Source organism: Pocillopora damicornis, chromosome 10 (assembly GCF_964200805.1).
Source record: "Pocillopora damicornis chromosome 10, jaPocDami1.2, whole genome shotgun sequence".
In the NCBI taxonomy this organism is placed as follows: Eukaryota; Metazoa; Cnidaria; class Anthozoa; order Scleractinia; family Pocilloporidae; genus Pocillopora; species Pocillopora damicornis.
Genome location: NC_142679.1, coordinates 14427940 through 14442371, shown reverse-complemented (window position 1 = coordinate 14442371; position 14432 = coordinate 14427940). Strand labels below are relative to the sequence as shown.

Below are 14432 nucleotides of genomic sequence, written 5' to 3'. Positions count from 1 at the left end.
TGCTCGCTTCCCAAATTTAGTAGCTCTTTTTTGCATTAATTGCTAATACAAATGATAAAATGCTCCCTCTTCAAATAAAGAAAGTTTTACGCACCGGAGACACCGCTATGGAATTATTTTGAGATGTTCATTTTCTTTTGTTGTGTCACGTTAAGAACTAGAAAATTGTATCAACGGATCTACTGGGAGTAATTTGCTGATTCAAAGGGTAAAATGCTCCTTCTTCAAAGACAAAAATTTTCGTCCAAGTTTTCATGATGCGCTGATCACACCTGTTAAGATATTTCAGCAAGGAAAAGCTTTGTTTTAAATCACGCACCATCCTGCGCCCAATAATCTCTAATGAGAATGTCTAACTACGAAGATACCCGAAATAAAAAACAACTAACAACAGGTCAAAATCAGGTGAAGTTCCGCATTCTGTTGTTACTTACCATCACTCGTACCCTCAAAAGAGAAACGAGATCCACATTTAAGCAAAGGGCTAAAAGAGCGAGTTTTAACAGATCCTGAATTATTGATAGAGGACAGGTGGAGACAGTACGCATACACTACAGTGCTTTTAGATTGAGTGTCGTAAAATCAAAGCAAAAGTAAATTTCAACATCCAATCAGAGTGGAAGAAAATACCTTCAATCAAAGTTTTCCCATTATGCTGAAACAAACAACAACCCAGTCCAGAATAAGACTTCCTCGTGATTTTATTTGATATCTACTTACAACTCTTCGATACAAGCTCCCAAAGCTCTCTAAAGGGCGTAAACATAGCAATCTTTCCGGCGGAAAAAAACCCTGAGACTGTCTCGACAAAATGAGGATGGAAAAAACATCGCACGATAGCCGGAAACAAAGTCACTCCCTAAATGCATATTTACAATTGCAGTTAAAACCGCCAAAAGAAACTAAAAGAACAAACGAAATCAGAAGTATGTGAAGTATCTTTCGCGCTTGTTTTCTCATCTATGGCGACGGCGGTCTCTGTCACGCGATCTCGAACGTTTGTCACGCGATCTTGACCTTCGGTCCCTATCACGCGATCTTGACCGTGACCGTCTGCGTCTGTGGCGTTTTTCTCTTGTTTCGCCCTCGTAATCATCTTTGTCGCTGTAATGGTGTTTACTGCCAGTCGACCTGAAGTACATTGGAGTAATTGTCAACCAAAAGAGCGAATAACTATTCAAGAATGGCTAAACTCACAGAGGTCTTGCCAAAAAATAACAAACAAACTAGACTTGGGCAGATATTTACCTCCTTTCTAGTAGCTGCATTTCCAGTCCTTGCAAACAATCTTGTAACGACTGTACTAGGACCTATCACAAAACCACAGTAGTCATCAATTTACTGTTTATTCTGTCATGTTAGTTTGTGCCTAGGTAAGTTAGGAGCGGACGAGCTTGACAAAAGAACTCAAGGAACGGTTTGTACATAGCCTATAGAACAAACGCAACTTTTTTAAAAACTTCTTTCTGTCGAACGGAGGCAAGCACGAGACGAGCGCGAAGTGCGAAGTGCTCCTCACCTGCCGCGTGATTCGCTCTTTGCGCTCGCCTCGCGTTTACCTCCGTTCGTCTGAAAAACGCCAAAAAATTGCGTCTGTTCTGCCGGCTAGTTTATACATTACGCCAACTAACTCCTGTTACGAGACGTTTAGAGAAGAGTTCCGTGACAAAAGAATAAATGAGTTAGTTGATTTGTGAAAACTGATCGACCAGTTTCGTCGTGATATTATTGGCTGTAAGAATCACAGAGCGAAAGTTTGATAAGATTAATCAGTTTTGATTCGAGTTAAGTCGTTCTATTCGGTTTGTTGATTATGTTACTGCTCCGAAGAAGTCGTTAGCAAACTGTAAGATTTACCTGGCATCTCTCTTCTGCAGCCGTTGGGGATTGTTTAATAAGTGATATGGCTCCCACTAGTGTTTCAATTCCACTCTCGTAGTCGCCTATTCGATGAAGAAAAAAAAAACAGTAGCTTTAGCCAAAAATGCGTTGACTCGTAAATAGAATATCAGAGCTCCAATTAAACTGGCAAGTATTCCTGAAAACTGCACCAAACGTGATAAAATTGTCTGCAATATACATCGCAAATAACAAACGTTTTGAACAAGGAAACTGAGGGCGGTTCTCTCTATGAGATACTCGTCAAAAAAATTCCATAGACCCTTGAGACCTGTACAATAGTCCATTTTACAGTTGCGTGCTTGATTGCCAAACCTTTTAACAGGAGTGAGGCTAAGGGTGACCTTGTTATGATACAAACCTTGCTACTTTTCGAATGTAAATTACTTTGTTATCGTGCTAACTAGATACTGGTCTCTATCACAACAGAGTCACCTTCAGCCTTACTCCAAATCAAAGGCTCAGAAAAATGATGTTCATTCAGATTATGTGTTGGTTGGTATACTGTTGTTTTATCTTAAATTGACATGATGAGTCTGATCTTCTTATTTGCAAATAAGTTTCACGTTTTTCAGTATTTTTTTAAGTGCAAAATTTATGAAGAAAAACAACGATGATAACTTATTTACTTATATAACGCATCTTACCAGCATTAGCATCGGACATAGCTCGTTTGATAGCGGTGCTTGCTAGCATTTGATTTCTTTTCATGGACTCACTAAACTCATCACCTGCAAAAAATTAAAGACACCAAAACATATAAGATCACATTAAAATCATGTTGAGTGTAGTACACGTTTACCTACAGATGAGTAGTTTGTCCTTTCAAGAGAGTTAACACTGCTTACCTGGCCTTGGCAAAAATTGTGTTGCACCGACACCTGTAGTTCCAGCTGCCAAGAATGTCTCTGGCTAGAAAAAAAGACAAACAAAAATGAAAGTAGGTTACAGCCAGATACAAGGGAACATGTATCACTCAGCACACATCACATGTGTAAAGCTGTACAATATCACAAATATTTTACTTGTGTCTGATGAAATGAACCTTACCGGTGGCCCCTCAGGAAAGAATGCTGGGTTCACATGTGGTGCAACGGGTGCTTTGGGGAATCCTGGAACCATACCTGTAATTCAACAAAAAGGATTAACCCTACACCCCTTAGGAAGACTCTCTTCCAGTGCTTTCAATAAGACTTAAAGAAGGTAGCTACCTCGGTAAAGCACCTGCCTGAGAATGATATTTAAAACAATTTCCCTCTTGTAATCCTATTACTTCAGTTCAGAATAAACTAGTTTCAAACAGAGTTTTTGGTGTTAAACTTCCGTAGATGATCATCAAATATTCGTCTCCTTTATAACAATTGTTTAACTGATCAATTTATGTCTGAACAAATTCTTCTATTTGCTGACATACAAGCCTGCTTCCTAAGTCTCACTTAAAAAATTTCTCTGAAAGGACATATAGTTACTGGTTACTGAAATTCGAGCCAATTTGATCTTGGAAGCTTAAAATCTCTTTTTTCGCTGGAAATGTATGCTGGAACATATGATAAGACAGTATCAGTCATTTTAATAAAAACTCATTTACAAAGGTAAAACTTGACTGACAGAACTGTAGAAGATCTCAAGGTGTTTTAGGTTTCACTTCATGTGTTTGCTTGAAAGCTTCCAAAGTATACCTGGCAATTCACGACAGAATACCTGCCGGACCTCTGGCGGGTGCCATGTCTTATTGAAAGCACTGCTGTTTCTAATTTCTCCTTACAACATCATCCCTGAATCACACATCAAGGTCATGAGAATAAAGGAAATGATCAACAACTGAGAGAGCTCTTGATTGTTAAAAAGTATCTCTGTGTCAATACCTTTGGAAATGTTTAGAGACAATTGTAAAGAAAATGCAAATAATATTCCACACAACAGTTGAAGAACTGATTCTTTGACTTCCTCAGTTATTTAAGAAGCTTGAAATGGTTTCAGAACTAACTGCTCAGTTCAGAACACTTAAAAATGAAGGACTACAAAAAGGAGGAAAGGATGAAAGGAGGGAGGGGAGGGGAGGGAAATATTTACATACCTGCAGCTCGATGATCCACCATTGGTCCAGCTCCGGGTGGAGGGGGTTGCTACGAAACAGGACAGTAATATTAGCATAGAGGATGCTACCCCTAAATTACATATTTTAAAAAATGATAGAATATACACAATTTTATTTAGGATAAAATAATCACGGAGGGAATGAATATGGGGAATATGTCACAAATCTTGGTCATCAGAGAGGACTAATTCAAGTGGGGGAGGAGAGGGGGGAAGAGGCATTTATTATGCTCACTGAAGATTAGACAAATGTTCTGTTATGATTAGAGATTTTCCAAGTCTCGCAAAAAAAAAAATCTTCAAACCTTACCTGTGGAACATGCATTTGAGGTGGCATTGGACCAAGAGGTTTTTCCACTTGGGGAGGTTGCATCATTGGATTGTAAGCAGGTGGGTGCTCTCCATAAAAAGGTGGCATTCCAGGAGTGGGATGTCTTGGCATTGCCATATGACCTGGTCCTGTAACACAATGACAGGGACATGCTTCAACTTGGAATTAAGAAAAGTTTGTTCACTTGTTTTTCCCTTTACATTCTTGGTGGCACCATGGAAAATTTTCTTCCCTCTTACTGGGTGTTGTGATTGCTAAGGTTTTCATTAAAATAGAAAAAAATACACACAGACAACTGGCACCTTTGATTTCAAAGACCAGAGCCTGTGACTCACCTTAGTGCTCAGCTGTAATTGACAAGACACCCAGATTTTTATTCTTCAAGTGATAACAGAACCTTTTATTTTTGATAAATGGGACAACAAAGGAATAAAACACAAATAAACACTCTTCTTACCCATCCAAGGTGCTCCACGGCCCATATCCCCTGGTGGAGGTCCATGCTCAAACCCTCTTCCCATCCCTGGACGCACAGGGAATCCACCCCGCCCTCTGAAACCTCCGCGGTTGTAACCAAACCCTCTACCACCTTGTTGATATCCTTGGTTTTCCTGTTCACTGTGGCTACCTCCCCCACTTCCAGGGTTATCTGTGAAATTAAAAGAGAAATGTACTTGGTAAACTTTCCAGTATTGCCGATTGGTTAGTGTGGCCTGCTGGGTGGAGTGAGTAAGTAGATTAAGTCTATACTAATGCCAAGTGACCCATCTAGGTGGATATTATCCTGGTTTCCTTAACATAAAGTGACAAGGAGTATCACTACTCTCTGCTGGATGGGATACTAGTCCATCACAAAGTTACCCTCAGCATTTCATCAGGATTCTCTGACAATTTTCCATGACCTATTTATACTCCTGGGTGGAAAGAAGCACTGTAGGAGAAGTGTTGAGCCAAAAAAAAAAACAACAACACAATGACCTGGCCAGGTGTCAAACTTGGACATCTCCCCCTTGAGACCAGCCCACTAATCATAGGGCAACACATCTCCCAAGTTATCTAGGTGAGGATTTCCAGGAAAGAACTGAAGCCATTCACAGTGACAAATGTCTCCAAAGAATAAGTGGATATCATAGCAGAGTCCAATAAGGAATTTTTGACAGTTAATTGCACCAATTCTCCATCAGACACACGAATTGTACTAACTTGATTAAGAGTGAGGACACTGGGGAATCATAGTGGAGCCTTGTCAGACAGAGAGAGGTTAAAAATAACTTTAATATGCTGCCTCTTACTTTTCCTAGATTGAGCTTCAAACTGTTGCAAAAACTGTTTAGTAGCTGGCGTGACAACTGGATATTGTCCATGAATCTCCCTGATCAAAAAGAAAACAAGAACAGAATATAATTCCTACCCACTGCTCTAACATAATACTTTGTAGGAATGGGGTACAGTTCTGAAACCTTACACGCAAAGCGTTGTAAACTGCCAAATTCTACATCAGAGGAATTAATTTGGTTTAATCAACTGAGATGATAGAGTAAATTGGCCACTTTAAAATATTCCTTAAGCTGATTTTTCAATGTTAGTCCTTGGTCAGAGTGAATAAAGGAATTGTGGGTCTTGATTTTATGGGTCTTGGTTTTTATACTGAAAGATGAAGCAACACAATTGATGAAACATGATATTGTGTAAAACACAAGTCAGAATAAATTAGTGGAATGAAAAGCATTTCAAGATACTGAGGGGATTAACCCTTTCACTCCCAAGATCTAATTAGTAGTTCTCCTTACTAACTTCCATACAATTCTTATGATGTTAGTTCAGAGAATTTGGTATTAGATCAACTAATAACCCCATGGTTGACATTCTTCTCTATTCTCATCACCTGCCTGCTATATATGGTATTGATATTGTAAGGAGAAATTCTTTCTTGGTCACTTGTGGGAGTGAAAGGGTTAAGAGTGCCAATTTGACTTTCAGACCTGCTTAGATGTAAGGAAAGACTGCAGACTGTCATGTGTTGCTTAAAATTATTTGTGAGATTATATTTAACATATACTTACATTTTGGGCAATTTTTCTGTAACAAGTAAGGCTGATGTCTCTGAGCCAAGCTCAATCATTGCAAAGCTGAAAGTTGGGGAGAATGAAATTACTGGTAAATACTTCTAATTTTTGCCAAACTTTAACCCTTCACTCTCAGCATCTACCATTAATTTCCTTTAAAACCATCAAGGAGAATTTGATGTTGTCTAAAGAAGTAACTCCTCTCTGGTTGCGAAAGTATCAAATCAATGAGCAAATGCAATTTAATCATCCGTGAGAGTTTAACATAATTTAATGATGATGAAACAGATCAGCTTTAAAATCATAAAGATAAAGATAAAATGCAAAAAATTCAAGTGCACTGAAATCATAAGAAATAAATTAATTTCACTTTTTAAACCAATCACTGACTGTATTCAACACAACTTTTACAGATACTCACTTGTACATAGCACCAACAACCCTGGCAAATGCCTGCTTTTGTTCAATGTGAGAACAATTACATGCATAACAATGATTTTTTTTTTTCATCTGCTGTTGTTGAAGAATTTGGGCAAAATAGAAAAGTTCAACAAAAAGTGTTTCATCTGTGCAAGTCTTGTTTTGAGGATATCAAGAGAGGATAGTCTAGATTCTCTGAAACATTTTTTTTTTTTAAAAAGAGAACAGAGCTACCTTTTGTAACATAAAAAATCTATTTCTGTGTCAAGTAATTTGTCACCATGTTTATCAACAACTCATTCTTCCTTCTTAAGGTGATATTTGGCAAGTGTTTTTATCTTGTCGTTATGATAAAAATTGTTATTGTCAACAGCACTTAAGATTTTTTGACCAGACTGATACCCTATCTATAGAAAGAATCCAAAAATAAAAGAAAAGAGATTTTGAAAAGTAACTATTTTGAGGCACCAAGCACTAAGAAAAGGATCTACAGACACACAATGAAAAAATTCTGTGATGATGAGGAGCCAAGGTTACTGAGAAAAATTTTACAGCCATAGTAATAATGCAAGATGCAATCCAGCAAGTGAAGCACAAAAAAATAATAATGAATTGCAAAAATTCAATCATCAATAATTCAATTTATCAATAAGAAATTTCAGTTCATAGGAATTCAAAATTTTGGTGAAATCCAATGCTATCAAATTGGTAGAGAATTTCAAAAAGTTGGAAATTTATTTGCACAAAGCCCTATACACATACAATCATGTGCACTAGTATTTACAAACACAACAACTTTATAGCTTGAGTGGAAGGCAATCCAACACCTCACACTGAACAACTTTGGATACAATTAACAAATTCATAGTTGGAATAAATCAAGACTATCAAAAAGGTAACATACTGTGTGCCATGCCAGCACAGCATATTAACAAGTGTACAAATACCCGTTACATTAGTATTAAATGGTAAAACTACCCAGGCAGCTGGAATTGTTTGCAAGAAACTCATTGCATTATTGCTTATGAGATGCATGTTAAAACTGCAAGAAAAATTAACTGGAAGGTTGAAATCTGCCATGTGTCAAACATTTTTTGAGGATTTAAAAGGTAGGAATTTGCCAATGGTTAACCTTTTGACTTCCATAAGTGAGAGATTAGATTGAGAGATAAAGGCATCTTTGCTCCAGCTGGGGAGCATGAAGCATCCACCCTACAAGAGGCTAGCGTCTAATCTCTCCTTACAGCATCACCCCAGAATCACACCGTTAAGTCAGGAAAATAAAGAAAATGATCATCAACGAAAGAAACTCTTGATCATTAGACAAATTCTCCTTGTAAGCACCTGACGAAATGTATAGAAAACAGTTTGGAGAATATGCATACTGATTTCAGATTGTAACAGGTTGAAGTGTTAAGGCCATGATCACATCTTAAGCAGAGTGGATTGTTTCAGTGTGGAAAGCAACCAGAAGAACAAGCAGATTCACAAAGCCAACTTAGAAAAATTTCACCACTTTAGAATGCCCTTTAATGGAACTACAACTCTCGCATACAACATTTTATCATGTTTTAGGTACCACAAATTCTCAACTTTGCACCTGGCCAAGGGGTCTTCAATAAATTTTCTCAAGAAAGAGGGGGTTGAATATTTGAAAGGAAGCTTTGTTTTAGGTTTTCCATCCCAAAATATGTTTTTATCTTTAGGATATCAAAACAAAACTGTTTCAAAATATTAAAAAAGAAAAACTTTCAGTTTAAGTGAGCATGGAACACTGTCTGTTGGCACGGGAAACTGTGTTGTTTTCCAGACAGTATCAAATGCGCCAAGATGAGAATAAGAGAAACACTAAGAGCCAAGAAAGGAGTATTTCTTTGGAAGTTTGCTTCCAATTTGGACAAAGCATAAGTTGCAAGTAGATTTATCAGCGTACCTGAAATGCATGTTTGGCAACAATTTTGTTGCAACTTCATGCCTGAATTGATTGAAACAGTGATGGAACTCATTTTGTGCATGTTGAACAGAAGAATCAGTATTCTACTTGAAAAAACATTGCCACCCATTATAAGACCATCATATTGACACACATTTGTCTTAAGCAGAGCAGTTAGGAGTGTGCTGTTGCAATTATAGTAGATTGCCACTGATATGTACAGTATTCTGTGTTGATTGGTTGTCTGTGGTAATTGGGTTGGAAGTTATATAATATTGTAAAAAGGTGTCAGCGTCTTGTAAAATGTAACAAAGTGAACTCAAAACCAGTTTCAACCCTTCCAGTTTATTTAAAATTGCAGGTTTATCACAGATTGGAATAAAAGACATATCGAACAAAATTTTGCCCTTAGACAATTCAATCTGCATGTAGTTTTCTGGAGACAAAACTTTCTACTTACATTGGAAATACACCTGTACAGTTTCAAAGTCATTTTACATTAAATTTGTATTTAAGCTATACACAACTTGCAATGTTGTAATTGAGCATATACAAATCCTACTGTACATATAGAAAAATACAGTCAAGTTTAATTTAAATATATTTACAAATTAGACATTTAAGTTCTTGTTTAAATAAAGAGCCATAAAGAATATTTACTTGTATGTTTCTCATTTGTTGTTTCTTCTATGGTACAGTGTTAATTGCATTATCTCTCTCTCTCTCTCTCTTTTTTTTGTTTTACAAAAAATATTGGAGTATTTTCCCTCTGTACAAATTGTTTTCCAAATTTTTTTGACAAAAGTCAATCAAATACAAGTGAGATTTTTTGGTAACAATTATTCTCGTTGGCTAATGAGTTTTCTTTGATGTAAGTTAGGTGAATTCTTCCTTCCATCCCGTTCCCAGAACCCACTGCTATCCAATGTCACTCAATAGCAGAAAGAGCTGTGAGTAGGTAACACAGAGTCAGTACATGATTGCAAGTGAGTGCTTCCTTAGGTTGCCTCTAGAGTTTATGTTTGACAGCACCATCCACCCCGATCTTCAAGGAGTTAAGCTGGGTATCTTAAGTCTTTGACTCTGACTTCGAAAAAGATTTAAGAGACCCAGAATGCTCCTGAGTCTACCTGTTGTTGGTGATAATGGCTGCTGTTTTGGTAACTACAGTGAAAGCTTATTATCAGAATAATTACTTCACCCTGATCATAACTTCCCCTACAGTTGTCAAAACATAGCTCACTTTCACCTTAAACAGTTCTCTCAGGACTTCCCCCAGAAGAGATCACCCTGTAAAATAAAATTTTACCCCTGTGTTTATCCTGCACACATCACTGCCTCATGTCTGCCATTATAACTGATTGCTGTGCATGAAGTAATTATTGTACCGACTCAGAGCCAAACCATTCGCTATTTAGTAGTTTCTCAGTTTAAGTGGTTTGTAACAACTGAAACATTGACAGCCTCACTTTGTTTCCACCTTATTTAAACCTTGACTTATTGAAATGTTAAGTTGGTGACAGCTTCTTAAATGGTTATTATGTCCGACTTGATCTTTCACATAAAATTAGTGATAGGAAAATGTAAATAAAAAATGTACAATACTGAAAATGTGTTGTTGAGACATCACCAGGAATGTTTGATGGGCAGATCAATTAAAAAAAACCATTCTTAATGGCTCAGTAAAGGGTTTATATTGAATCAATTAGAAACCATCCACAGTTTTATTATCTCCTTAACTGATAGTACATAACCCCACATAAACTAAAAGGTGAAAAAAATTAGAACATTGCAATGGATGATGAAATATTTGAGATCACATGAATACCTTGCGCACACACACAAACCCTGACTTTACTACAAATAACATTCAGTTTATAAAATTTATTGAAAAACAATGAGTCACTGGACTTAACGACTAAACCAAAAGTGGTAGAGAAGTTAAATCTTCACTGTCACCTACTCACCCTTTGGATTGACCATTTGTTCTGTTTTCAAAGAACTTAATGTTCAGCAGATCTGTTACACCACACTCTTGCAAATATTCTGTTAATTCTTGATCATTTGTCCACTAAACAAGGAAAAAACACAATAATCTATTCAAGATTTAATTTTCCAATGCTAGGAACAATAAATTACCTGCAAACCTGATATTTGCACATTAAAACAACATGAAATGATTTTCAGACATCTTAACACCATCTGCATGACCAAAAGCCCTGTTTTACAATGATCACTTTGGTTGACATTTTCCTTTACAGCTCTGAAGCCAGAATGGTACTGCTTAGCCCTTTAACCCCAAAGATCGGATTGCTAATTCTCCCCTGTAGCTGCTACAAATTTCCTTGTAAATTAGTAATCAGAATTTCATGTTAGATCAGGATAACAACTTATATCAGATAAGTTTGAGTATTTCTATCATATAATTGCTGGATATTGAATGGTTATTATAAGGAGAAGTTACTTGTGAATCTCTTCTGGGAGTTAAAGGATTAAGACCTAAGACTTAACTAAAACTCAAGAACTGTTCTTTTCAAATTTAAAACAATAATAATAATAATAATAATAATAATGATAATAATAATAAAGGGAAAAACAATTTCCTTTCCAGGAAATTAAAAAAGTGATCGATTGCCCCCAAACATGGTAATTGTGATGCCTTAATGGATCATGATTGGGGGTTTCAGCAATTCTTTCCAAAGAAAAAAGAAAAATCATCCCCTCAACTCCAAATGAAGAGGCAATCCAGGTGGAGCATTCTCTCCTCAGATGTTCTAGGACTGAGCTCAGCCTGTCGGCAATCACAATTCACTGTCAATAAACTACACTAGCCATTGATGATATTCTTATTAGAAATCTAACATACCCATGTCAAGTTGCCAACATATAGGGGTTTTCCTTTGTTTCTTTCATAGTAGGTGTGTGAGATTCGTCCTGCTGCTGATTTAGGATGGACTGTTGTGTATGATTTGTACTCATAAACTCCTATAGAAAGACAGTTAAAATCAAACACATATTATACTCTCAAGTGAAAGACAATTTATTGAAATATAAATTAGATTATTAACCTTCCTTCAATATTTAGCACTATATACCTTGCTGTACTGGCATGGCTGGTTCAGGAGCAATATCAACTGCAACGACGTCGTCTTCATACTATAAAATTAATGATATTACAACTCTTAAGCAATAAGTACAGTTACAGAATGCAGAGGTTTCATTAAGGGGCAGGCAAAGGGCAAATTGACATGCTATGACTTTGCCCAGCTGCTTCATCATATTTTACATAGGTGCCCTTACTTTAGCAAGGCTGGATGCCTAGATGTCATATCCTGGTACCCTCTTACAAAACATGCTTTATAAATGTCTCATTCTGTAAAACACTCAGAAAATATAAAAATAAGCATGTGGAGCATCCTGTAGCAAAATTGATCTGTTATTCCCACCAGAGTCAAAATATTAGAAGGTTCCTGAATACAATCTAGTCAGAAACTGCTACTCTGATTGAGTGCTTGCAGTACTTTCCTTATTTTACAGTGAAAGAACTAAGTTTCCAAACTGACAAATATGTAGTATTGGCAGATGAATTTTCAAGAATCTAAAATGGTAGCAGGTACTAATAAAGAGATCCCAAGTAGCAAAGTTTACCTTGCTGACAACATTCAGTAAGAAGAACATTGAGTTTCAAACAGGAAACACCAGTTTACTTTAAACTAGTAACAATAAGCAAAGGTGATTTTTTTTTTTTTGGAAGTATGCAGGTTGCTAAGGAATACAAAGTGCAGAAGCAATTGGTCATTGCAAAAATTCATCATTGCTCTATGTGATGTCATGCAAATACTTGGCTTGAGTGTACAAAAATAAAATAAGGTCTGATAGAACTCTAGGTAGATTTTCCCATACATGTGCTTGTAACACTTCATCCTCAACTCCTCCAGTTGTTAGTACATCATCATACAGGTCCAAGCCTTCACTTCCAAGGTGCTATTGATAAAAAATGACAAAAAGTTGTTTCATATGTGCAAGGCTTTCAGGAATGTGTATCATCAGTGGCTGCACCGAGTGGAATAGTACTGAGAAATTTTAAAGGATCAATGTCTTTCTTTTATCCCTATTGTACTAAAAGGCCTGTTAACCCTTTAACTTCTAAGATCTGATTGTTAATTCTTCCCACTAGTCACTACAAATTTCTTGGTCAATAAGTTACAAAATTTGGTGCTAGATCAAGATAACAACTGCCTGATAAGTTTGAGTATTCTCATTACCTGTTTGCAGGTTAATGAATGGAAATTATAGGGAGAAGTTATATGTTTATGACTTCTGGGAGTAAACAAAGTAAGCACAAGAGGACCATTGCTAACCACCATTTGATGCTACCCAACCACTAAGGCCTTATCTTAACTGACACATTTTCTTCAATCAAAAATCCTTTCTTTGAAATGCACTATTGCCCATCGCCCAAGCTTAAATGTCCTAGAATCAATGGATGAAATAGGAATTTTTCTTTAAAAAAGTGAAGTTTTCGCAGATTGTGGGCCTTTATAACACAGATGTTTCAGAGTGGAGATGGCGTTTGCAAAGTTGATCCTTTAAAGAAAATGGAAAACTTCCAATTCCATTGTTTTAAAGTAAAGGATTACCAAAAAGAAAACTCAAAAGCACATATGCAATGCAACAAAGTGACAGCAAGAGTACAAGCAGTCTGACAAGCCACGTGAAAAATTAGCTGACTTATACTTTTTTCAAATTGATAACTTACCAACCTTGTCTTCTTTCAGAAAATTTAGACACTATCTTGCAAAGGACATACCCATCGTATTCCACAATAGATATATTTTGCGAATTTACTCATAAGTAACTTACTCATAAGTAACTTACTCAAAAGGCTAAATATTTAGTATTTTTGTTGGTTATTTGCAAGTCTGTCAAACAAAATATCTACGTACGCGCGGTAAGTTCTTGGAAGCTAGTAAACTCAGCACCTAAAATGATCCCTAAATCTTACCTGTCCAGTCACTTCTGGCTCAAATTCATCTACTGTTGCATACAAATCAATGTCAACACCACCTTCACCAGCCATAACGTAGACTTATTGGCCGAAAATATACCTCAACAACCACCTCAAACAATATGGCGGCAAGGTATCGTGGACAAGCATAAAACACGTGTTTTCAGATTTCAAGGGTTTCTGGGAGTTTGTACGCCTGGTGAATTTTGACAGATGCGAGTCAATGGTTGACTTCCACTTTAACGATCCTTTCTTGTATTGTTAAAATTACTCACTCTTTTTTAGATCACTAGTAAAAATTGTCCTGATTTGAAATACTGGTAGCCGTACAAGCGTTATGGCGCACCGGAAACTGAGATGTTTGAAACTCCTGCCAATTGAAAGCATTAGACTTTCACCTGTAGCTACTTTTGGGCATTTTTAGCTGGACAAATTCAGAACAACGATATCAGGATGCCTGCTAAAATAAAAGTTCGCATTTTAGCTGCTCGAGATCTCCCTGTAATGGATCGATCGAGTGACTTAGCAGACGCCTTTGCAGAGGTAAGAAATTTAATTTTAAAATCAATAACTCATGCATGATTGTTTTGTTTATATAATATTCCTTTTGAATTTTTAAATATGTTCTTACATGAAATCAGTTCAACGAGGAAGCCTTAAAGAGTTGTATAAACTAAC

The 14432-nt window shown here is 36.6% G+C and overlaps 2 protein-coding genes across 4 annotated transcripts in view; one reads left to right on the top strand and one right to left on the bottom strand.

Moving 5' to 3' along the window:
* Positions 1-683: 683 nt before the first annotated feature.
* LOC113664788 (cleavage and polyadenylation specificity factor subunit 6) lies at positions 684-13893 on the bottom strand. Its single transcript, XM_027180413.2, has 16 exons — positions 13752-13893; positions 12650-12730; positions 11842-11902; positions 11613-11731; positions 10714-10817; positions 6391-6456; positions 5620-5699; positions 4785-4976; positions 4307-4455; positions 3977-4025; positions 2950-3023; positions 2748-2811; positions 2547-2630; positions 1858-1943; positions 1249-1310; positions 684-1131 (listed from the first exon to the last, which is right to left on the bottom strand). Exons 1-16 carry the CDS (start codon positions 13824-13826, stop codon positions 957-959), a joined length of 1521 nt encoding a protein of 506 aa, XP_027036214.2. The 5' UTR covers positions 13827-13893; the 3' UTR covers positions 684-956.
* Positions 13858-14432, top strand: part of LOC113664790 (C2 domain-containing protein 5) — a 32118-nt gene continuing 31543 nt past the window's right edge. The window contains exon 1 of one of the 3 annotated variants that reach the window (XM_089184153.1): positions 13858-14297. Coding sequence is in view for 2 of the 3 variants with exons in the window: in XM_089184150.1 (XP_089040276.1) it covers positions 14208-14297 (90 nt within the window). In the remaining variant the exon portion in view is untranslated. The remainder of the gene's footprint in view (positions 14298-14432) is intronic. The other 2 variants (XM_089184150.1, XM_089184151.1) reach the window with 2 other exon arrangements.